A 26,591-nucleotide genomic window follows, 5' to 3' on the forward strand; every position below is an offset into this window, starting at 1 on the left:
AAAGCACACAAAGACACAACAAAGAAAGACAACTTCTGACTGATTTCCCTTATGAAGATCGATGAAAAATACTCAATAAAATTCTCGCAAACCAAATCCAAGAACACATCAAAATGATCATCCATCATGGTCAAGTAGGCTTCATCTCAGGGATGCAAGGATGGTTCAATATATGGAAATCCATCAATTTAATCCACTATATAATGAAACTCAAAGGGAAAAACCCCATGATCATCTAATTAGAAGCTGAGAAAGCATTTGACAAAGTCCAACACCCCTTCATGATAAAAGTCTTGGGAAGATCAGGAACTCAAGGCCCATACTTAAACATAATAAAAACAATATACAGCACACTAGTAGCCAACATCAAAGTAAGTGGTGAGAAACTGGGAGCAATTCCACTAAAAGCAGGGACTAGACAACGCTGCTCATTTTCTCCCTACCTATTCAATATAATACTTGAAGTCCTAGCCAGAGCAATTAGACAACAAAAGGAATTCAAAGGCATACAAATTGGAAAAGAAGAAGTCAAAATATCACTATTTGCAGATGATATGATAGTATGTATAAGTGACCCCAAAAATTTCACCAGAGAACTCCTAAACTTGATCAACAAGTTCAGTGCAGTAGCTGGATATAAAATTAACTCAAACAAATCAGTGGCCTTTCACTACACAAAGGATAAAAAGGCTGAGAAAGAAATTAGGGAAATAACACCCTTCAAAATAGTCACAATTAATATAAAATCATTCATATAAGACAAGATCCTTTAGAATGAAAGGTGCCTAATAAATTGTCTCATTATATTGATTATATGGAATAAATAATAAGTCTAGGTTATCATATTAGAGTAATGTAAATTGTTTTCTAGCCTAAGTTTGATTTAAGCTTGTTATTTACACTGAAAGACCCCCGAAGGGAGACCCTCACTCAAGTCTCGGGAAGGCATGCACCCAGTGAGACACTGAGACCGAACTTGCTGTAACCACACGAGGCTTTAATGGCACACAAGCAACAAAGGAGCACTCAAACCAGCATGCTGGGGTCGAGACTCATACACCACGCAAGGGGTAGAGGAGTTTGAACCCGGCCTAAACTTTTCACAGATTTATAAAGGCAAAACCACAAACCAAAAGGGAGGAGTAGAAAGAATTGGCACGGTTACACAAGATTGGCTCATTTAAATGTCAGTGGGTTGATTACAAGTTAACAGGGTAGTACGTGCCAGCTAGGGCGTAGGGAGGCCATAAGGGCCTGGGACTTATCGAGGTTCGCAGGACATCTGGTTAATGTATGATTTACGGTGGACTGAGGGAGGCGCCACCCAGGGAGGCGCCATCCTGCCAGATGGCTATTGAGTCAGCCTTGACAGCTCTGGCCAGTTCTTGCATTCCTTTTCTTATCTTTTATGGCCGGACATTCCTTGCTACAGGGTGGGTCTTGCTGTGCCTGGGCCTGTTTATTAAAGACTAAATAGCAAAATTTACTCTTCAACACAATTAGAATTTTTTGCTGATAAAGAATCAAAAGGAAAAAAAAAGAAAACCCTAGAAAGCAAAAAACAAATGACTCACTTTAAAAATGGGCATAGGACCTGAACAGAGAGTTCTAAAGAATAAAAATATGGCTAGAAAACATTTGTGAAACTGTTTACTGTCCCTAGCAACTAGAGAAATGCAAATGAATTTAAGATTTTATCAAACCCAGTTAGAATGACCAAGATCAACAATATGACCAATCACAAATGCTCAATTGATTAAGGAAAAACAGGGACCCTTAACCCACTGTTGGTGGGATATCAGATTGGTGCAGCCACTATAGAATCAGTGTGGATAACTATCAATAAATGAAATATAAACCTATCATAGGACCTAGCTATACTACCCCTTGGCATTTGCCCAAAAGACTTGATATCCTATTCTGCAGATTTTTACTCAGCCATGCTCATTACTGCTCTGTTCATAATAGCTAGGGAACAGAAACCACCTAAATGACAAATGGATACCCAAAATGTGGTGCTTATACTCTATGGAATACTACTCACCTGTAAAGAAAACTAAAAAATGAACTCCGCAGGTAAATAGACAGCATTAGAAAAGATCACACAGAGTGGGACTTCCCAGACTCCGGAGGACAGCACTGCATATGCTCTCTCCTCTCAGGCTCTTAGCTTCGAATCTTCAGATATGAGTACATATCCTGCCATAACTGCAGAAGCCAGAGAGGTAGAAGTAGACAATTGTCAGAGCAGGGGAGTGAGTAGGGAGCAAGAGAGAGGAATAGCAGGGTGTCAGTGATCTGATGGGAGATATGGGGAAGTGGGGGATCTAAATTGAGAAGGGGAAGGGAGATTCAGAAGAAGGGATAGGTTAAAGGAAGAGAAACTATCTCAAACTTGATTGATGATGGGTCATCTCCGGGCACCATTTTTTCATGATCAGTACACTAAGTATTAGTTGCCAAGTTGATGGAACTTGGAATCAAGTAGACATGCCGGCCTCCAGATACACCTGTTAGTGTCTGGGAATGGCTGTGAGGAATTGTCTTGATTAGGTTAATTGAGATGGTAATTAGGTAATTGAGATGGTAAAATTGGGTGGTACCATTTCCAGGGCTTTTTATTACCGGAGTGAATAAAAAGAAGAAATCTTGCTGCTTAGAAACATTCATTGCTCTTTCCTTCCTGACTGTGTATGCAGTGGGACCAGATGCTTCATGATCTTGCTGTTATGTGTTCTCTGACGTGGTGGACTGCATCCTTGAAATGTGAGCATCAATAAATCCTTGTTCCCTTTGAGTGAATATCACAGCAACAGGAAATAAAATTAAACAATGAAACAGAAAGAATATTTCCCAACCAAACCAGCTGAAAGTATTATCAGGTCACTTTTTCTTAGTCTAGGGTAACCAAATCTGAAAGTCACTCAAATTGGTTTTGCTACTTTTTGAAAGAGAAAACTCATTTAAAGAAATGACTGTATTGATTTTAGAAAATTCAGATCATCTAAAATCTATACTGAGAACGGATTTTGACTGGCCAAATTTAATTTTTACTGATCAAATTAAATATTACTATCTATCTCAATGAGGAGCTTAATAAAATTTCATATGCAGTTCTTACATGAAAGAAGAGGGAATGTAAAAGAAATATTTATTAGTTATATGGTCTTGCTGTGGAGTCTTTAAAAATACTGTCAAAAGAAACAATCTATTTGAATGTCCTCAATGTTTGCTATATCTAACAGTTACCAACTTGTTTGGTTTGGAAAGTTCATGGAAGGGAACAATGCACTTGACATAAGACAACTCTGTTTCAAACATGAAGATATAATCTTCGTTATATCTACTTCTGTTTTCATTACTTTTGCATTAATTTGAAGGCCAGAGTCTGTGAAGAGGTGTTCATCAGAAGAGAATGATGCTTATCTAAAATTATGATCCTTTTTTTTAACAGACCTAATGGTATTATTCTAAAGTTGATCTTTATCTTTTGCTCTCCCCAAGCTCATAAAAATTCAATGCTGACTAGAGTTTTTTAAAGTCATTGGATTCTGGAAGTGAAGGGATAATGCACTAAAAACACAATACCTTATAGATTGAACAGGAAGAAGTGAAGACATGGCCATATTGAATTTTTGTGTCTAAAGAAGAGAAATTGAAAGGTGGAAATGTAAAGAGAAATACAATTCTTAACAGGAAAAAAATGAGAAAAATTAAGTTACATTTTATACATGCACATGTGTGTGCTTGTGTGAAAGATCATGGATGGTACTATTGTGTTTCAATCTGACATTGCTGTAGTGATAAGGAACTTAATGTGACAAGTTGGAAGAAGTGGGCTACAACCACACACTTTCCTGCCTGCTGTTTCCCCTGTGCCATGGCCTGCCCACTTACTGTGCTTCTCCAAAAGAACAGAGACTCAGGCTCTTCACAGAGCTTCCCATATATACAGTAGAGGCGTCTTTGCAGAGAGCATAACTAGGCTTATGATGAATTTAATTATGCTTTTGTTTTATATGTTGACCCATCATAGAAATGACATTAACTATCTCCATTATCCCATAGTTCAAAAGGTTCACGAAGAATATCGTTAAAAAAAGAGTAGGTTTGGGTGAAAATAGGCTTTGTTTGAAAATATGAAGGTAAAGTGTATATACACAGGCTATAGGCTGGGAATTTAATTTCTACTGAAAAAAATTATCTGAAAAGATATCAAAATTGGAAGGAAGAATCAAATTTGATAAACAGTACATTTTTCTCATTATTGAAGATTGAACTAACGTATTCCATCATAAACTGTGTTGTAAAACTGTGGGCAAATGTCTAACTGGTGGTTTGAAGCTATTGCCAGGTTCTTACATATTCCCTCTCCTAATATGAAAGGTAGAGACCATAGCAAAATGGGAATTATTAGAAAAACATATACTAGTGGACACTAAAGGCTCTAATTGCATAAGGAAGAGATGTGAGATTTACTGCAACATAAGAAATATTTAGAAGCTGGGTACAGTGAACCAAATGGCAAGTGAATTTATGTGGGTGTATATTTAGTATATTTAATATATTTATTTAATATACTTAACTGTGACCTTTATTTTTCTCTCTTAATTGAACTACAAGTTTAAGCTTGGCAAGGGCTCACCCCTCAGCTGGTTGCTATATTTTAATTGTGAGACTATAAAACAATCAGTTACAGAATATGTTACCTATACTACTGCCTACAGTATGTATTATGGATCCAGTAACTGTTACACAATGATATTTATGGTTTGACAGTCTATGCCTCTGTGTGAAATGTGGATGATAACTTTTACTTTAATTATTGTGTCAGTGAAGGTGAATTCTCTTATACTATTTTTCCAAGTATTTAATTTTTTAAGGAGAGATATTTTAATTTTCTACTAAGCATTCTTCCAGCACCATTATTTTCTCCATATCTCACCATTACACCAAATGACAATTGACACAGAAGAAAGACAAGGATAGAGAAACAACATAAACATATGAAAAAGGAAATTATCTCAAAGAACTTTATAAAATTAGTTAAATTCACAAGATTATAATTTAAAAATGACATATCTCTAAGCAAACTTAATTAGTTCATTTATTTTTTTTAACATGAAGATATTATTACTAGTCCTTTGAGTTTTAAGGAAGACATATTTAAAGACTATTTCAGTTGTAATCATGGGCCTGTGTTCTGGTTTAGATCTCTCCACCATTAAGCTCTAATTAAATATATTTTTCTCACTTTTTTGGAAGAATTTTTTCATGATAAAATGAAATGTTTAGTGCATTCCTTCTTTTGTAAAACCTGGTATATATAGAATTGTAAGGATTTATAATGAGAAGTAGATTATTGACATTAGGTAGCCTCACACTAAATAACTTACGATTTCTTTGTTAATTTTCCCACACAAATCTCTTAGGTTGACTCTGAGGAAAAGCTCCTTAAATGTACTTTCTAAGCAGAGGAGGAGGGGAACTGGGAGGGAGAGGGGGAGGGGGAGGGACAGGGGGAGGGACGGGGGAGGGACAGGGACAGGGACAGGGACAGGGAGAGCATTTCTTCACACAGGCTTTTGATTTCACTGTTCCAAATTTTATTCTGAAACCCAAAGTGCTCCCAAACCACAACTGACATCTCACCTTTGCTATGCACAACAGTGTGCAATTTGGAGTGCAGCAGTGCTCCCTCAGGCTCTGCACACCCAGCGTTTACAGGTAGCAGGGGTGGGTCTCAGTGTCAAGACAAAACTAGCAGTTTGTCAGTATATAGGTTCGAGCCAAGCTCTGAGAGTGAAATGTGGATATATATCTACATAACCCACCCTTTTAAAAAATTATTCGCTTAAGTTTTGCTTGTTTTGAGACAAGGTACCATTCTGGCTTCAAACTTGATTCCTTGTACCCCAGCTTCTCGAGGGACCCGAGATTCTAGATTGTGCAATCCCACCTAACTCTGTGTGTGTTTCATTTGTATCTGCAAAGGTCACTGTTGCTGAAACTGAAGTATTTAAACAACATTTTAACCAGATCCAGGCCACACTGATTTCAATTTGCTCTAAAAGTTGGCTGATGGAGGATGCAGTTTCCCAGTCCCTGCCAGACAGTCTGCAGAGGGCAGCCAGTGTCACTACCTGCAATGCTTTTTATCTGAACTAGGAAGCATGGATGCCTCATGGTAACCATCCAGGTGGCTTCTTTACCCTCAGGGTAATATGTCACCTTGGAGGAAAAACTATCCCAGATTCTCTTTGCAAACTGTTCTTATTCTTGAAGCAGTCACTGAGGACCTGATTGGAGGAGCCTCACTTGGGAATGTTCTAAAAACCCAGACATTTTCAGGACAACTCATGTGTCTGGAATTGCATTCACAGCTCCTGAGAGGCCCAGGAGATGCTGAGAAGTTTGAATCTGGAACCCACCTCTTTCTGACTTCCCCTCAGTTTCTAACCAAAAAATTGTTCTTAACATGCTATTTTCTATCTTCTTAATGCCTGTCATATGTCCCAGGTGACACAAAAATTTGCAACTTGGATTTGATTTGAAATGATACAAATGCTCAAAATATCTGAACAGAAGAAGGAAGATCTGGGACTTATTAACCTGGCCAGAAACATTTGTATAACTGAATGGATCAGGCTGTTGCACTTGGGTGTTTTGTCAGTGTGTAGCTTTGAGTCGTTTCCAAATGATAGAATGTGAAATGAAGAGGAACAGGCTAATCAGCTGCACCAAATGAAAGTCTAGAACTTTTATTAGCATCTCTCTCCAAACTAATCAATTTTCTATAATATTGAGTTAATGGAGTAATCTTCAAATTTCTAATTTTTGTTGTTGTTCTGACTGGTCAAAAGGAAACTTATGATTTATTTCATAGCTGGCATATCTCATATTTTGTCACATTTCTAAATTTTATTTTAAAAAATGATGTAATCATACCATAATCTCAAAAAATCACATTAAAGTTAAAAATTGACATACATGCATATAATGTGTTTTGATCAAATCCACCCTTATGCACCCCAACACCACTTTATTTATCTCACAACTCCATGTATTCTCTCTCACTTACTTTAAAACCCACTGTGTTCACATAGTGCTGCCTGCCTCTCTGTGTGTGTGTGTGTGTGTGTGTGAGAGAGAGAGAGAGAGAGAGAGAGAGAGAGAGAGAGACAGACAGACAGACAGACAGAGACAGAGACAGAGACAGAGACAGAGAGATAGAGACAGAGAGACAGAGAGAGGCAGAAGAACCATCTACTGGAGCATGTGTAGCCTCTCAGGGACTGTAGACCTCCAGCAGTCATCGATATACAATAGCCCCTCAAACAGGGGTGGGGTTTCACAAGTTTCTCCCCATCCAGACTGGTTCTTGGTCTGGTTTGATTCTGTGCAGGTTTTGTGTGTGCAGTCACAGCTGCTATGAACTATTTGTGCGATGGCTCTGATGTGTCTGACAAATACTGTTTTGTTGCAGAAGTCCACTACTCCTGACTCTCCCACAATGATGTCTGAAACTTGGGTAGAAGCGGGTATGATACAGATGTTCCTCTTAGACCTGAACACTTAGCAGTCTCTTAATCTATGCATGCTGAGCAGTTTTGGATCTTTGTATTAATTATCATCCTTTACAAGCCAAAGTAGCTTCTCTGATGAGAATTGAGAGATACACTGGTCTATGAGACTGAAGATAAAAATTTAGTGGTCAGTTTATTATAGTGTCCATTTAACAGAATAACAGGACTAGGTTGTCTCTTAGGGCCCATGTCCTAGCCAACTATGGGTTTCTGGCCCAGGTAATGGTACTGGGCATGAGCTCTGTCTGTCATAAGTGGCCAATTCAGGAAGTTAGTTGCAACCATAACATCAGTGCCACTATTTTCCAGTGGGCATATCTTGCCTGGATAATCATTATGGCAGCTTGCAGCCTCAGTATCTGGATAAGGTTGCTAATTACTTCTATCTGGTAGGGTGCATAGCAAGTCTCAGGACTATGAAATCTAGGCAGTTCAGATAAAGTTTCCAGTTTAATACCAGCTTGATTTCTCCAAGTCCTATGACTCAAAAAAGTGGTATCTTTAACAATAGAGTTTTACCACATGTTATGGAGGGTAATCAAGAACAATGCTAAGTCTATAGTTTTCAAAGGGAGATTTCTATAGGACCCTGCTGACCAACAACTTGAGAAGAGGTAACATACCTCTGCCTGGGCCTTTTATCTGATAATCTATATTGTTTGGAAGAAACACTGTTTTCCCCTTATGTGGTATTTCCATTTAAACTCACTTTAAATATGCCTATGCAGATACAGATGTTGCCTTAGGGTTTCTGTGGCTGGGAAGAGACACCATGAACTTGGCAACTCTTATAAAGGAAAACATTCAATTGGGCGTGGTTTGGTCCATTATCATCACAGCAAGATTCATGGAAACATGCAGGATGACATAGTACTGGAGAAGGGGCTGAGAGTGATACATCTTGATTGGCAGGCAGCAGAAGGAGACTGAGACCCACTGGCCAATTCTTGAGTTCAAAGTCCCTATCTAGTGTCATACTTTCTCCAACAAGTCCACACCTCATTATACTGCCATTCCCTATTGGCCAGACATCCACACACATGACTCTATGCAGGTCATACTTATTCAAGTAGCTATTTGTATATACACATATACATACATATATATCATATACATATATATCATGGACACACACACACATGAAATGTCTACAATAGTAGGTTTCCATATTCTCAAAGGTCTTTAATGTTATTTGTCCTTCCCTATACTGGATCTTTTACTCTAGCCACAGAACTCCTACCCCATTTAACCGTCACCATCCCATTGATTCTCTTACTGGCTTCATACTACCGACATTCTGTTCTTATCCTGCTGAAGTCTTCACCCATGACTGCTTTACTGGTGTCATGGCTTCCATGAGTACTGTAGTTTGCATATGCATATATACATTGTTTATCTTTTTGGGTATGGGTTATCTCCCTCAGAATGATTTAACCAGTGCCATCATTTATCTACAGATTTAACAATTTTCTTTAAAGCTGAATAATATCCCACTGTATATTTTCACTATCCATTCACCAGCTGATGGATATCTGGGCTGTTTCCGTCTTTTGTATATTATGAATGAAGCCACAGTGAACATAGATGAACAAGAATATTTGTAGTATAATATAGTCTTTTGGGAATATGGTAAAGTATAGTACAGGTAGATCATATGTAGAACTTCTATACTGATTTCCATAATGGCTGTACAAGTTTTCATTCCTTTCAGCAGTAAATAATTTCCCACTTCCTAACTTCCATCCCAACATTTTCTGACATACTTTTATATTAGCTATTCTGGATAGAATAAGAAGAACTCTCAGTGAAGTTTTAATTGGAATTTCTTGATGACTAAGGATGCAGAACATTCAAAAAAAAAAAAAATCTCAGCCATTCTCTTCTTTTCTGATCTATTTATTCTCATGGTCCCAACTTTAACTTGTTTGTTTTTTTGATGTTTAGTTCTTTTTGCCTTTTATGTTTGTTTGTTTGTTTGGTTTTTTATTCTTTGTATATTCTAACCCTATATCCAATGTATAGCTGGCATCCTAGTTACTTTTCCATTACTGTGATAATACTTCATGGCCAAGGTAACTCATAGAAGACTTAATTTAGAGATTACGGTTCAGTCTGTAACCATCATGGAGAAGAGCATAGCAACAGAGCTCTCAGAGTTTAATCTTGACCCATGAGTATAAGTCACAGAGAGGCGTGTACAACGAGAGCTACTGGGAGTAAGTAACAAGCTTCCTTCACCACAGCTATACCACCTAATCCTTCCCAAACAGTTCCACCAGCTGAGGACCAAGTATTTAAACATATGAATCTATGGGGGCCATTTTTACTCAATCTACCATAGGTGGTAAATTATTATTATTATTATTATTATTATTATTATTATTATTATTATTGTTAATTATTGTTGTTGTTGTTGTTAGTCCTACCATTCTGTATATTGCTTCTTCAGTCAAATGATGGTTGCTGGTGTCCTTTGCTATAAAAGAGATTTTTAGATTTGTAACTTCTCCTTGACTCTTGTTGGTCCTAATGCTTCTGTTCTGGGGTCCTATTTAAAAAGTATGTTGCTGCGCCTATAATTTGAGCATATTCATTACTCTGTTAAATTCATAAAATGTGATTTTTATCTTGAAATCCCCAGTCCAATTTGGGTTGAGTTTTATTTAAAGTGAGAAACAAGAATCTGCTGTTATGTCTACAGGAAATGATCCAGTTTGACTAGTACCATTTGCAAAAGACACTGCTTTTATACCAACGTGTGGTTTTGGTCTATTGTCAGAAATCAGGAAGCTGCAGGAGCATGAGTTTATGTATGAGTTCTCAACTATTCCATTGATCAATAGGCCTGTTTTTATGCCAATATCATGCAGTTTTTAATTACTGCATTTTTTGTGATATCTCATTCCTTTTCCAGTTAATGGCTTGTAGGACAGGTTTTACGACCTATAAGCTAATTTCAAAAAGTTAGCTACTATAGTGATAGATACTTAAATTTATCCATTGCATCATGTTAAGTTACAATACTTTTATATAAAATCTATTTGTATAACTTTAAATTGTCTACTATGCATTGATTTTATTTTGTAATCATTTTAATGTATCTACCCATCAAATAATCTCATTGAGCATGCTGTATGTGAAATTTGTGCACCCTTAACATCTCTGTTCATATTTCCTATGACTGTATAATATAGTTAAATTTAAAATAGTATTTGTCTCAGTGAAGGTCATTCTATCTCCTTTATAGCCATAATAATGAAATTCAGTAAACTCAGAACCCTTAACTTCTTTCCTGAGAGACTTAGATTGTTTTCATGCTCATGAATACTGGGTGGAGCAGTATGAATAGCACAATAGCATATGTATCTTATTCAGTTGCAATAATCAGAGTTATTAATCAGTTCATATGAGTAGTAGCTCTTGGAAAGTGGTGCCATCAGGGATAATGTATGAAGAATTAAGTTTTGTAATTATGTGCAATATATGACAAAGGTGAGGTGTAAGTATTGGACATAAACATTTTATATATGTATGCATGCATGTATTTGTTTCAGAGCTAAGGTCTTTGGGGGTTCCAGGAAAGCCCTTTCTTATTAAACTGTGTGTGCTCTCATACTTAGCTGCTATAAATTATTTAAAATTTCCTTATTTGTAGTCAATTATGTAGTGGGATATGTTGTTTCTTAACAGCTGGCTATCTTACTTAACTATAAATTTAAGTATTATGTGGTTAAATTTCTTGCAAAATCATGATTGGTGTTGTGACTTCTGTGTTTGCAAATCATTACTCACTTGGAGAAGTGTTCCATCTCCCACTTTCCTCACCATGTGTGCTTTTTTTCCTAACATGGAAGCTACACATTTACTAATTTTGTATTTTAATGGAGGTAACCTCATAATTTCCTCATTTCATGAGAAAATGTGTGAGAGGAAGTCTTCAGCTCAGTTTTCCCATTTGTCCTATTGTCTTCTACTGTGTTTGAAAGATTACAAGCTCCCAGCCAGGGAACTGAGGTGCGAGCCATTTGCAGTCTCCTTTTAGGCTTTCCTGCCAGTGGTTTGCCTTTGTGATTTATGATAGATTTTGACATCTATCTCCTTTAGAGCTACAACTGTCCTTGCCTGGGCCAGAAAGAAGCTCCCAAGTCATCGATAACACATTCTTCTCTGAAATGGCATAAACGCTGTAATAGTTTCTTCAGTGTTTCTAAAGGCACATTTGTATACACGCTCTTTTTAATGTGCTTTCAAAGACATTGTGATTCCAAATATAGCTATTTAACACTCTGTAAAAATACTAAATTATTATTCCACACATATCCATTTCTTAGAAATGTGACATTTGTCTTTAGATATATTTATAAAGGCATCTGCAAATGTACTCCTAATGTCTTACCAGATGTTGTTTTCAATCTGACTTTAATAATTAAATAAAATTATATTATTTCTTACATGGAATATATTAATAACTGAACAGATATTTTTATAATTTTAAAAGAAAATACTTCTGATGATTCAGAATACATTATGATTACAGTGATTGATAGATACACAGAAGCTAGTGAATATTTTAATAAATTCCACTAAAGTGTAATCAAAGGATATAAATGTAGGGTAGTCTATATCTGTGAACTTTAGTTTACTATTTATAATTTCCTTACATTACAGGTTGCACATATTTATTTTACATTTTTTCTGAGATAAGTAAAAAGATCTTAAACTTCACATTGATATTTTATTTAGGTTGTTTGCCATATTAGAAAAATGGTCAGTTAGTTTAATAATTATTATTTTATTGATTTTTAAAGTTGATTGACTACTAAACTAACTAAACATAACAATGAAACTTTACACATTAAATCCTGAAATATATGGAATTTGCTTGTAAATAATATAGTTTGGAAGGCAAGTATGTGAAAATAAAAATTTTAAAATATTGAATACCAGCTATGGTTAAGAACCAAAAAGAAAGGAATTTAGTGTTTTCCATTAAAATAACTTGGTTACAGGAATGTAATCACAGAGTGTGATAACATGTCCAGAGCAAATTATGCTATGTCCGTTCAGCACTAGAATTGTGGACAGCTACCTTGAGGCGCTCTCCTTAGTAACCCATGCAGGATCTTGACATTCTACTGTTATTTTATTCCTAATTTTTGAAAATATGATACTTTAATAAAATAGAATGAAGCACTTTGCTTTATTCTCATTCTTAAAACTTCTTTGCCAGGTACACTATAGTTGCTTATTGTAGGTGCTATAAATAACACAGTATTTATTTTTTTTAGAGTACACAGTAAGATTTCTCTAATGCATAGTTATATTTACTTCTTGAGTCCAAATGTAAAAAGGAATAGCTTTAAAATATTTAATATTCAAATTGTTTAAATATTTAAATTTACAAGAGGTTAAGTGTTGAATAGGGAAGTAGACACTGTCACCCAATGTCTAGCCTCATGAATCAAATAAAAAGGGAAACTGAAGTGAACTCAGCATAAGCTTATATGTATCTATTTTCTGACTGGAGTATGACATCACCAGTGCCCTCACACCTCGACCCCCTATGCCTTCCTTACCGTGTTGGATTGCACTATCAATTCATGAGTCAAAACAAATCCTTCCTCTCTTAAGTTTCTTCTTGTCATATATCTGTTCACAGCAACAAGAAAAGCAGCTAATACAAGGGTCATACAGAGTTTTAAACAGAAGATTATCAGTAAATCAAGTTGAATATCCTGTGTTTACAGCAAATCTTTGTTAGTCAAAGCTATAGTTATAGCCAAGTGTGGTGGAGCAAACCTATAAAATCAACACTTGGGGTGGGGGGGAAGGAGGGACATCATGAGTTCAGACCAGCATCAGCCACCAAACAAAGTCGGGGCCAATCTAAGCTACATAAGATGCTGTCTCCAAAAGCTAAACAAAAATAAAACTATAAAAGGCTAGAAGCATAAATGATGAAAAGCAGCAGCAAGAAAACTGAAAAGGTACAAAATGTCCATAATCTCGTATGTGCCAATACTGACTAGAGTTCTTTGAAGAGCCAGATGCCTGTTTCTCTTACGTCACATCCAAATTTCTGACACATTTTTCCATGGGCCAATGTATAGTTTTGAGACTAAGATGAAATTTAATCATCAGATTCATCTCACAAGGAATAAGTGTCCTGCAGCACAGGTATGTCTGCCAGGAAGTTCTAGACATAGATGCCTGCCTTGAGTGGGGGTTGCAAGAGGAGGCTGAAAATGGAAAAAGAGTGTAAGGCCCTGCAGCAAGAATTATCTTCACTTGTTTGTAGCTGTAAGACAGTTTGAGAATGTCAAGAATGTACAAAAGGTCTTGCTGGATCACCCGTGCAAGAACGTCTATGACCTACAATAAAAAAAAAATTATTGCATCAACTTCTTTCCATAAAGTATAAATGAAAATGTTCCTGATAGGAAGCACAGGCCAACATTAACAATGGCATTCAGCATTGTCAGCATTGAGGAACCCTGGATAAATCATATTACTCTGTGTCCTGCTTATTTTTGAGAAGAGGAAAATGCTCCACGGCCACAGGGATTGTGCCAGTACTATTAGCAAGGCCTTAGAGCTCAGGTACCAAACATAAACCTGTTATGGAAATATACATAATATAGCTTCATTCTGTAGCTGAGTTATTGTGCTGCCTCTGTGCAGCAGATAGTAAATGGGTTTTGATCAACTTAAAGTCTGCTACTTGTAGCTGCTGCCTGGAAGATAAACTGCCATCAAGCAAATGAGCACAGCACTGCTGTCCAACAGTCCATGGCTTCCAAGCCATTATAAGTGTACATCACTGCTGTCCAACAGTCCACAGCTCCCCAGCCGTGTACATTTGAGTGACCCCAAGTATATGCACTGCATGTGCTTCATCACACTAGATAGCATTTCCTGAATATTTGAAGGACACACAAGTGAGGTTCTATGCACCAAGCAGCAGATTTTCATTCCTCCTTTGCTCCTCCACCAATAGCCAATATTCTTATTTATGTTTCTATATGCTGGACTAATCAGGGACCTAGAATTTATGGATTCATATAGCATTTATCTTTTGGTACATTTTCTTCAAATTACCTCTTTTATAGCACACATTAGGAGATCATTACTTTTCAAAGCTGAATAATATTAATTTCTCCCGCATTTGCTGATCTATCTATTCCTTGTGATTATTTGAGTTGCTCTTGTCTTGTAGCAAGTACAAATATCATTGATACAAACATTGTAAGTTTTATCAATGAAGAGAATAACTTTCTCTGATTCATCCTTTTCTTGATTCAGTGCATTGACCTGAAGCAATCTTTCTCTTCTTTTTCAGGCTTTCCATCCCTAACAATCTCTGCTTTGAGAAACCATGTATTTTATAGTAATGAACCACTAGAGATCTAGAAGAGTACAGACTAATATTTTCAAATGACACTTGCCACTTATCAAGCTGGCAATGTGGACAAGACAAAGGAAAAAACTGATAAAGAGGCAAAGTAGCCAACTGATTTCCTAAACTGATCTTTCCTTCAACATGGATTTTCAACAATAAGGTCTAAACTTGGTGACATTTTGTTTAATGAGGGGATAAAAATAGAGATACTGAAGGAAGTTTTTTCTTGTAGTGTGAGAGGCATATCTACATAACTTACTTACTCATCCATTGAGGGATCAGTTGGCACCTTTTCCACAGAAAATGTATTCAAAAACTTCAAAGAGTTCAGTGACTTCATGCTTAATTTTCTCTCTCTAGGACAGAGTACATACAACATAGTCAATAAATATGTATAAAATAAGGGAGTAAAGTTGATTATTAGAATGAACTTGTACATTTTAGTCATTGTGACATGCATTGTAGAATGCTAAACAACACCATTTCTGTACCAATTGCACTTTAAGATCAACTAGGAAGTTAGAAACATGACACTTCACAGCTATAAGCATACATCAATGGCTGTGTAGAGGAAAGAGAGATTACTTCTGTTTAAGTGTCTTGATTAGGGTTTCATAGTTGTGAAGAGATATCATGGGCAAGACAACTCTTATAAAGGGAAACATTTAATCAGGACTGGCTTACAGTTTCAAAGGCTCAGTCCATTATCATCATGGTGGGAAGCAGCAGTATACAGGCAGACATGGGGTTTGAGAAGGAGCTGAGAATTCTACATCTTGATTCACAGGCAGTAGAAGATTGTGTGCCACAGTGGGTGTAGCTTAACCATACAAGACCTCAAAGCTCACCCCCCATAGTGACACCCTTCCGCCAAGAAGACCACACCTACTCTAACAAAGCCACACCTCCTAATAGTGCCACTCTCTATAGGCCAAGTATTCAAACTCATGAGTCTATGGGAGTCCTATTTGGTGGTTTGACTAGGTTTGGCTACTAAGACAAATGGTAAGGCATTCACAAAAAGGAGTTGTTTAGAGCAGGAATAAAACAGAGAAGGTGAGCGGCACAAGAGGAAACTAACTCCAGTGTTCTGAGTTCTCATTGGGTTCCATAAACTTTAAAGTTTCTTTCTTAACTTAACTTCATAGGATTCCCATTTTCCCATCCCCAGAGACAAATCACCTTTCTTTATGCATCAGAAAAGGAAACCAAGTAACACAGCACCAAGTGTGAAAGCTTCAGTAAGAATCTAGGTTTCCTGATCTCACGGCTTATCATTCCAAGTCTCTAAATTATATCTGTGAGCTTTAGGTAGCTTTTTCTGGATAACGTGAACTTTAGAGACAGAAAGAAAGGGGTTAAGACAGAAAAATCTGTAGCATTAAAATAATGGAACAAAGAGTACACATGGAGTACCCCAGAGCTCCAACTGCATATGTAGCAGAGAATGGCCTTGTGGGACATCAATGGGAAGAGAGGCCTGTGGTCCTGGGAAGGCTCAATGCCCCAAGTGTAGGGGAATGCCAGGGAAGGGAGGCAGGAGTGGGTGGGTGGGTGAGCAGGGGGATGGAGGATGGGATAGAGGGTTTCCAGAGGGGAAACTGGGAAAGAGGATAACATTTGAAATGTAAATAAATAAAATATCTAAAAAAAAAAAAAAAAAGAATAAATGATGGATTCCAAGGACAAAAAAAAAAAAAAAGAAGAAGAAGAAATAGAACAAAAAGAAGCTTGAACTATTTGGTTAAAATTAGATTCTTTTTTGGACTTCGAATAAAGTAAAAATTTTTTTTGATGGAATATCTAGTTAGATGTTGTAGAGAATAAGAAATTCTTGATATTAATTTTACCAAGATTATTGCCCTTTGTATATGTATTTATTAATCTTGACTCTAGAAAAATGAATTTGCAAAACATTGTCTTAAAAAACAGTTTGTTTGAATTCCTTGAGGCAGATGGTCCCTTCTGAGACATTATCTGACCTAATAACTCTTATTTTTCCTAACTCAATCCAAAGTCAATTTAGCGTAAAAATAAAACTTAGTTTGGCAATTAGGAGAGACCATGAACTGACTGAACAGATAAGTCAAGCAGCTAGTATATATTTATGGGCAAAACTGAGGAAGCAAAGAGATGTTTGAGTGGAGTGGTGATTTTTAGGTCCCCTGCACAGTATGAATTTGATGGACAGCAACTTTCAGGGGACTTACTACTCAAACTCATTTTGCTCTTTTCACATATGCTTAAAAGGCTATATTTTTTAAATGGATGAACATGGGATTTTTGCTGTAGTGCTTGAACTATTTTTTTTAAGGTAGGTACGTAGGTAGTTTTAACTGTCAGCTTTCTATGACCTAAATCATCTGACAAAAAACCTTGATTGAGGAATTAGCAAGATCACATAGGCCTGGAGGGATGTCTATGATGGATTTTCTTGATTATTAATTGATGCAGTAGAGCCTAGCCCACTGTGAGTGGGACCCATCCATAGGCAGGTAGTCCTGGTTGTATAAGAAAGCTGACTACGCATGAGTCTACAAGAGAGCAAGCCAGCTGGAAGGATCCTCCTCCATTCTTGTTGCTGTACTCTCCTGACTGTGTGTTCCCTGCTCTGGGGTAACAATGGGCAGAAAAGCAAGCAGTGTGATCTTCAGGTTTCTGCCTTGGGTTCCTGCCTGGATAAACATATCCTTGAAGGGTAAGATGAAATAAACCCTTGCCTCTTCAAGCTGTATTTGGTTAAAGTGTTTTATCACAGCAAGTGAGCAAAACTGGAATAATAAATGACATCCAATAATGAAACTTCAATGGCATTCTCCATGTTGTGGGTATAAGAATTCAGACCAGTTACCTCAACTTCTTTGCATGGATTAAAACTACAAGACAATTATCTATGCCTTTTTTCTCTCTTTTTATTTCTAGTCATTCTGCATGTGATACTCTTAATGGCAACAGAATTACAGAATAATAGAATACTAAAGAGATCAGGGAATTGATATCAACCTCTTTATTAGTTTTCCAGTGAGTATGATGGAATTTTTTTATACACCACAAATTAGCAGAGTTGTGACGACTAGCTGCTCAAACACTAATTTACATGAGTTTTACAGTGAGTATGTTGATTTCTTGAGTCACAACTTGGCTGAATTATGATGGTTAACTATTTGTTCAAATACTACAGTAGAGGCTGCTATGCAGATGTTTGTAGATGAAGTAGCTTTTATAGTCATTTTGAATGGAGCAGATTACCTGCCATCATATGTATTGACCTCATCCAATCAGTTGAAGGCCTTAAGAGCAAACACTGAAGTTTCCCAAAGAAGAGGCAATTCTACTTTAGGACAATCGTCTTTTATAAACTGTTTCCTAAACTTTTTAGGACACATCCTCACAATACATTTGGATAAAGAGTATTTTTGAAGTACATCTTACAGAACAATACCTCACAGGTTGCATAATTAATTGACCACCCTGGAAAGAATACTTTCAAAGTCTAGAATAGTCTCCAAATAGACAAGGAAAAGTGAGGGTGCAGATCCTGCTATTTCAGCAAGCACACCTGAAAGTGTCACCACAAGTCTCTCAGTAGTCATGACTGTGTAATGGAAAACACAGGACTAACAGGCACTGGAGGACTTTGCTCACACACAGTGTGGCTAACTCTCCAGTGTGATTCTGAGTTGCTGCCTCAATGTGTTACCCTTAAAACACTGGCATTAGTCAGAAGAGCGGGGCTTATAAATCTCTTTGCCAACAAGCAGAGATGATTCGCATTCTAGCTAAAAGCATACAAGGATGTGCTGTGCTACCGAGAATGTAAAGAGTTCTCTGAGCAGAAGTTTCAGTACATCTCATCCTCATTCCTAAAGATAGACCAACCATGTCTTCAAGACACGATGGACTGTTTCCATGGGGAGAGTAAGAAAATTTGATCAAAAGAGTTAGACATCCTCTCTCCTCCCTCTACCTTCCCCCAAAGTAATTTCGAATAGATAGGGAATTTTCTTTGGTCACAGCATCCTTGCACAAAATAAAAAGGCTCTGGGGCTTTTAAAATGTTAAATGGGTTTACTGAACTGAAATGATTACTCTCATGTTGCTCAGTGCTGTCTCTCCAACCTTGATTCTAATTTCTTCAGCCTAATAGGATTTCCTCTGGGAATAGAATTTACACGTCCCTCCATAGGAAAGCCAGCTCCTTTTGCCCATCCTTAGTCTCTGAGTGGTAATGGCCTAGCACATGGTCACTCTGACTCATACAGTCCTGTTCAGGCCAATGCTGGTCTTGCCACATTTGTAAGGTTAGATTCTTTCTCTTTCTCACTGCGGAACAGGTGGACCCAGACATTTCTCTGGAGCCACATGAGCGATTTCTCTCTGGAGAGACACATCTCTTTAGTCTGCCAAGGAATGAAGATCCAAACAATCACATAGATCACTTCAAGTGGTGCCAAATACATTCCACCAAATGCTACTGGCAGTAATTACAGCATGTCATTGGGAGACGTGGTTCCTTCCAGTCCCAGACTTTCATCTTTTCCTGAGTGCCGTGAAACCCAGAAAGGAACTGCATCAATGAAGGTCTTCACAACCTGTGGCAGTGCCCCTTGACCCGTGAAATGCCTGGGACCAGGGATTAATATAGAAGAGAATATACTGTCCTTCCTGCTCACCACGTGTATCAATCAGCTCCTTAAAACATCAGGCAAAGTGATAAATAAAGACCTCCATTTTGTATAAATAAGTCGGAGGACTCTTTGCTGAGAAAGGGCACACTCTTTTGTGGCTTAGGGAAAGGAACACTCTTTGGGAAGAATGGAAAGTGTTGAGAGCCAAAGATGAATTTGCTCTTCAGGAGGTAACAACATGCCAAAGTCTACCAGGATTTTTAGATTCGACCGCAAGACTGCCTTTCATGCAAACTGGACTAGGAACTCTCACCAAGGGACAGAGAAAGACGAGGGACAAAGCAGCTCGGAAAACGAAGTTTTTAAATTTTATTTTTGTATGTTTGTTTGTTTGTTTGTTTTAAGGATGAAGGACTAATAACAAGAAGAGGTGGGAAGCTGCAAAATGGCAAAGAAAGGCAGAGCCACCTAGGAGGGGTGAGACGGGAGGAGGGAGTCTGGAGGGAGGGGAAAGAGCAGAGAGCAGAGCACGGACGTCAGGAACAAAAGCCCCGGCAGTGGAGTCTGGCAAGGCAAGGAGGGAGCATGGGGTGTTTTTGAATAATTATTAAAATGAGCATGTGTCTGCGCCATCCTGTGGGTGTGGCGCAGAGCGGAGTGTAAACTCTAGCGGGGCCGAAGCAAACATTGGCTTAACGGCAGCAGCTGCCAGCCTGTGCCTAGGAGTGTGGCGACTAGCGCGGCGGCAAGCAGACCGGCACCATGGCCTCATCTCAGGGGAAAAACGAGCTGAAATTCGCCGACTGGATGGCAACTCTGCCTGAGAGCATCCACAGCATCCCCCTCACCAATTTAGCCATCCCAGGTAGGTGCCCACTGCCCCTGCCTCGCCCTGCTTCATTTTACACCCAGTGCTAACTTCGCCTGTGTCTGCGGGAAGGATGCTCATCCAGGGGGTGGGTCCCCGGGTTTTCCAAATCTTGGAAGACCCTGGCACGGGGTGTCAAGGTGACTGCTTCCCCTGGGCTTCAGAAGCAGACTGTGTCCGGAGGGCTGGGGCAGAGGAGAAGGTGGTTCCAGGATCGCTCCCTGAGACCTTTTTCTACGGTTTTCCTTGAAGATTCTGGCGGGGGCTGGGGAGTAGGCAGGTCAGGTTCCTTAGTCTGTGGCTCCGTGGTGCGCTCGCTATGGGAGGGAGCTGGCTATCTTAAGAGTTCGGCTCCAGAACGTCACTGAGACCATCGCTGGCATGGACTTGGGAGAATTTGATAGCTTTGCTGTTAGAATCTACTGGAATCATTAATATTCGTCCCCAGTCTCCTTTAAAGAGACAAAGCGCTTTCTGAAGAGTGATGAAAGTTCGGGATCTGTGGTGGCAGCAGGATCACTGTCCTTGACAAAGAGCTGAATGGGGCAAGAAGCTGAAAGCAAGCCTTTCCTCATTGGCTTGGATGGGGAGCGAGTCAGTCTGGTCAAAGAGCTGCTTAAGGCAGAGCTCCTTGGGTCGAGAAAGCAGACCCTTGCACATTTGCGGCTCTAGACAGAAGCCAGGCAGTGAGACCGTGTGAGGCACAGTTTAGAGATGGGAATGATGAACAGATGGCCCTGGAAAAGGTGACCTAGCAGGTAGTCCGGAGGAAAGCAAGCAGGGTTTAGAAGGGTAGCATCAAGATGTGTTTGTATGGTGTGCATGGCTTGGACCAGAGCACTGGCCAGGTTTCCAGGTCAGAGCACACAGTAGTCCCTAACTCAGGTATCTAAGAGAGAAGATTGTTTCTGGGCAGTTTGTGAGTGCAGCAGCTGGAGAAATGCTTACATTTCTCTAGCAATTTGGCTGAAAGTGTGCACACCCATTCTTACCAGACTAGGCTGGAGGGCAAATTACTCGTAGATAATCAACCCCTGCCCGGAGTGTAGCTGAGTTTTTTAAGTTCAACCTTCTGGTCTACTTCCTCTGATCTGCTCTATCTACGCCTGCCCCTGCCCACCAACCCCTTCACCCCACCCCAGGGGAGAAAACATGATGGAGTTTAGAGGAAAAGAGTCGAAGTGAGACTTAAGAAATACGAAGACAAGGAAGAAATAAAACAGTTTTCTGGGGGAAAAAAACCCCAGGGTCCAATCAACAAGCATTGGAACTAACCAGTAACAACTCAGTTGTAGTGGATGTTTAGTGGCAAGGACAGGCACAGGTTGTTGAAATCTCCGTCCTCAGAAAAAGGTTGTCCCTGCTTTTGCCCTTTCTCAACAGATGACTTTCTGGGACCTAGATATCTCTGCCAGAGCACAACCCAGTTTCTTTCTGTACATATTTTATACCCATGAGTCTGGGCATTGCTCTTCTGAAGGAGTAGAAAGCACACAACTTTGCTAGTGAAAACTCCACTCTCCCTTCCACAGGCAACCTCTTCCTCCTTTAGTTTTTATTTGGTTTCTTGTTTTCATGTGGTTGACCAGCTTCCTGAACTGAGCTGGTAATAAGTTCAAGGACTGAGGTGCTAGGTCTCTGTGAAGGTAATCTCTAGAGATTCAAGGGGGTTAAACGCCTGAGGTAGCATCCCAGCTCTGAGGGATGGCGTGATGCCATGTTTAAAGCTTACCATAATGTCTGTAACACTTCACTTTCTCAAAGCCAACTTGTGCATGCTAGGTCACATCCTCCCCAAAGCAGGCAGTGCGAGAATTCCCATTTCTAGTTCACGGACTAAAACCAAGCAACGTGCCCCTCAGAACAAAACAAAGACAAGACCCAGAAACTCAGTGCAAGCAAATGACCTAAAATCAGTTTAGTGATCTGATCCTTAAAAGAGATTTTATGGAATATTTCCTAGGAATTCGGGGGCTTTGAGATTTATGTGAGCATAACTCAGAAGCAACAAGTTCTTACCAAAGTATGGAGTGAGATATCTGTAGACATAGGGTAATTTTCCTTCTCTCTTTCATGGGACTAAGTAAAACACTGAGGTCAGAGGCTTCAATTTTCTGATGGTCTTCTGGGAGTGACATAAAAATGACGTATTTGGATGATATGGACTTTCCCTGTATTTCCAAAAATGTCCTATAAAGCCTTGTAATTTTACCCCAATACTTCCAAGAAACATACACACACACTCACACAAACACACACACACACACAATCAAAAGTCACACAGACACATACACATTCACACGTAGATACACACAGACATACACAAGCACACAAAGGCAGACACATATGCATACATACAGACACGACACACAGAAACACAGATACACACACACACACACACACACACACACACACACACACTCACCAAATATATGTTCCTGAAAACCCATATGGTTTTGAAAAATAGGTTTAGCAAAATCCTTCTTTATAAAACTAGGATTAAAGTACCCAAGGAGCTAAAGGGATCTGCAACCCTATAGGTGGAACAACAATATGTACTAACCAGTACCCCCCAGAGCTCTTGTCTCTAACTGCATATGTATGGCCTAGTCGGTCATCAGTGGAAAGAGAGGCCCATCGGTCTTGCAAACTTTATATGCCTCAGTACAGGGGAACGCCAGGGCCAAGAAGTGAGAGCAGGGGGGGGGGGAGGAGAGGGGGGCTAGGGCATGGGGGGACTTTTGGGATAGCATTGGAAATATAAATGAAGAAAATACCTAATAAAAATAAATAAATAAAAGAAAATTACAGTCAGAAAAAAAAAAACTAGGATTAAAACAAGTCTGGTACCTTTCTTCATTATTCAACACAAAATTTTTTGGAGGAAAAAGAAGACATTCAAATTTTGATAGAGCAGACTAATTGGAGACTATTAAACTCTAATGGAATAATTGCCTTAAAATCATGCTAATAGCTTCCTGGCTGCTACGTGTTTACTTGGCCAGTTGCTCTAGCTTGAATTAAGCAATTATCTCCACCATTTAAAACCACGTCTGTTGCACAACGCAAGTGTTTCTGAGGAGGGGAACTGCTGCTGCTCAGCCATCCTTAAAGCTTCAGGTTTTCTTAGAGGAGGCAGATAGAGGGTGAATAGTCAGCTAATTATGAGGCCACCTACTTGGGGCAGCTGCCTCATGATACCTAACCTACAGCCAAGAGCAGCCTCTGTGTGTGTGTGTGTGTGTGTGTGTGTGTGTGTGTACTCGCGCATGCTCTAGTCTCCACCATGTGTACAGTTCTGGTGTCCTTGAATGCTTTCAGAACTGAGTCTCTCAGTCAGTGCTGCTCTGTATTTAAATGCTTTGAGATTTGGGTTGGGGTGAACTAAACAATTAACTTAGTAACTGGTATTAGTAAATTTATAGAATCTATCATTCAATGGCAAAATGCTGACAGAAGACTCAACTGTTCAAATTTCAGTCTTATTCGTCATATTTTTCTCTCCGATGAAGCCAAACGCATGGCATTTGGAGTATGGATGATACTGGCTTTCGCCACAAGCAGGTCAGAGAGGATAAAACAAAAACAAAAACAAAAAAAAAGGAAACATGAAGACAAAGTATAAAATTCAGGTGAAGGTTGATCTGAGGAATATTTGTTACCTTTAGTGCAGAGTTCTAGTGCTATTCACACTGTTTCTAGAGCCATTAAAGAGAGATTTAACATGGCAGTGTATAATATGCTGGTAATCAGAGTCCAAACTACAGACATACTGAGGACTTGACTTACGGGAGGAATCTGCTGTCCACTGTCTGATATGCAATGAAAATCACTTACTCAGAGCCAAACTGACCACCAATAATGAAGAAATGATCACAATATTGTAGGACTAGAGTGGCAGAAAGAATGTGTGTGCATTCTTGGACAGGGGTCAGTTGATTATTAAAGAGAAGGATGATTAATAAACCAGTGATCATGTGGGTAAATTCTATTGCCTTTAGAAAATACCAATACCAACACAAAAGAACAGTTTCGTGGGAACTAAGCCCTTGTACAACTCTGATTTCTTGTATGCTTTAATTTGCTTTCATGTTCTTGCTTGGTTTGTTTTGTGTGTCTGTGTGTGCGCGTGTGTGTGTGTGTGTGTGTGTGTGTGTGTGTGTGTGTGTGTGTGTGTGTTGTTATGTACCAAAGCTGTCACTTCATGTGTGTGGGCAAGTACCTCTTGGGATTCTTATTCAATTTTAACTTTCTGTCTCATGGTAATTCCTTCATGTTGACAACGTTCTTAGAGTTAACTTACCTCTTCTTCCTCTTTAAGATTTTTAGATTTTTATTTTATTTTTAATCATGTGCATGTGTTTTTTCTGCGGGTATGTATGTGCATGTGACTACAGGTGCCTTTGGACACCAGAAGTGATGAACTCCCTCAGAGCTGGAGTTACAGGCAGGTTTGAGTCTCCTGACATAGGTGATGGGAACTGAACTGGGCCTTCTGCAAGAGCAGTACACAAACATAACCTTAGAGCCCTCTCTGCAGCCCCCTCTCTCCTCTTTGCAATTTCCTATTTCTTCTTTAATTGAAATGGAACAACAATTGAAATGGAATGGTCGATTGTGATCAGGTGCAGAATCTACTTGAACATGTTTCTAAAAATATGTGTATATTTGGTCAGAATGACCATATGAAATAAATATTCCACCAATCACAACACAACACATACACATGTGTGATTATAATGTGTTCTATCAATGGTCTTCTAGGACCTTGTTCTTCAAGGTTGTCCAGTCAAGATGATTAGCATCATCATACATAGATTCATGGTAGAAATATAGCTTCTATAGTCCACTTTTTAAATTTACTTGATCTTATTTTCCAACTTAACCAGGTATCCAGCTGATTCATACACACATTTGCAGTCTAAGTAACACTTTAGTACACTGCTACAGGAGAGCTTCTTCATGTGAGTGGCAGAGCCCAATTAAATATACATCTCTCCAGTAGGCTTTTTGCTGAACTATCCATAAGGGTTCAAGTTTTCAATCAAGCTTAAAGCCAGAACTCCATATTTGATTCAAGGCTAATTGCTCAGGCTGGGAACATTTCTGATAACTGACATTATAGTTCATCATGAACCTTAAGCAATAAATGTTACTTAATTGCTATTTAAGTGTTCAGATTAGGCCACCATGATAAATGTAAAACCTCTCCCTTCATTTCTTTAAGCCCTGCTGCTCACAGATACTGGCTATCAACAGCACTTAAGAAAAGTCCATCTGGTGATGCGTGCGGGTGGATACTAGTGCCAGATTAAGGAAAGAAACATCCCTACACTGGTTCTGCATCAATTTGTGCTCATTCCTTGTTGTGCACAGAAACATCGTCCTATGCAATATTTATAAGGTGAAGGTTTATTTATCTACGATGTAGAATTTTCAATGTTTTCTGGAGTAAAAGTGACCTTATATTTTTAAACATAAAATTTATTTAATGATCATCATCAGGAAACTATAAAAACATGGGTAAACAGTAAAAGGGATCATGATATAAAGAAAATAGTCAATCTTGCTTATATTTTAGTTATTTACTTAAAGCATAGATAGTTTCCAGGAAATACAAACATATATGAATGTGTGTATAATTCATTGTTTGAATATCACTTATTTAATGATAAAAAGGTTCTAAAATAGGTATCATGTATAAGCATCACACACACACACACACACACACACACACACACACACACACACACACACACCAAATGCCAAAGTCAATACCGCAATGCTTAAATGTTGAGGGTCATGCACTATCAGTATGAAAAAGTCAGTTTCACAACCTTATTTTCAAGGAATATTTGCAAGGAAATTCAAATAAATGGATACATACTGATACAAAAGAGCATGCTCTAAGCACCACTAGCTCCAAACTAAAATCAGAGACTGAATAACCCACTCCCATTCATCCTAAATGGATTTCTGATTAGTTGTAAACATCCTGAGATTGATTCTAAATATGCTCCACAGGAATCACAAGTTTGGCCACACTACAGTCTAGGTTTTTCCACGTTCCTGCTTTGGTGAGTATTTTGGGAGTGGAAATTTTTGCTGCT

At 38.6% G+C, this 26,591-nt stretch overlaps 1 protein-coding gene across 1 annotated transcript in view; it reads left to right on the top strand.

The window, feature by feature from the left end:
- The first annotated feature begins 20,153 nt into the window (after positions 1-20,153).
- Plcxd3 (phosphatidylinositol-specific phospholipase C, X domain containing 3) overlaps positions 20,154-26,591 on the top strand; it is a 200,095-nt gene continuing 193,657 nt past the window's right edge. Inside the window, exon 1 of the mRNA NM_177355.3 lies at positions 20,154-20,478. Within this exon, the coding sequence (NP_796329.2) occupies positions 20,376-20,478 (103 nt within the window). The 5' untranslated portion in view covers positions 20,154-20,375. The remainder of the gene's footprint in view (positions 20,479-26,591) is intronic.

This window comes from Mus musculus, chromosome 15 (genome assembly GCF_000001635.26).
Source record: "Mus musculus strain C57BL/6J chromosome 15, GRCm38.p6 C57BL/6J".
In the NCBI taxonomy this organism is placed as follows: Eukaryota; Metazoa; Chordata; class Mammalia; order Rodentia; family Muridae; genus Mus; species Mus musculus.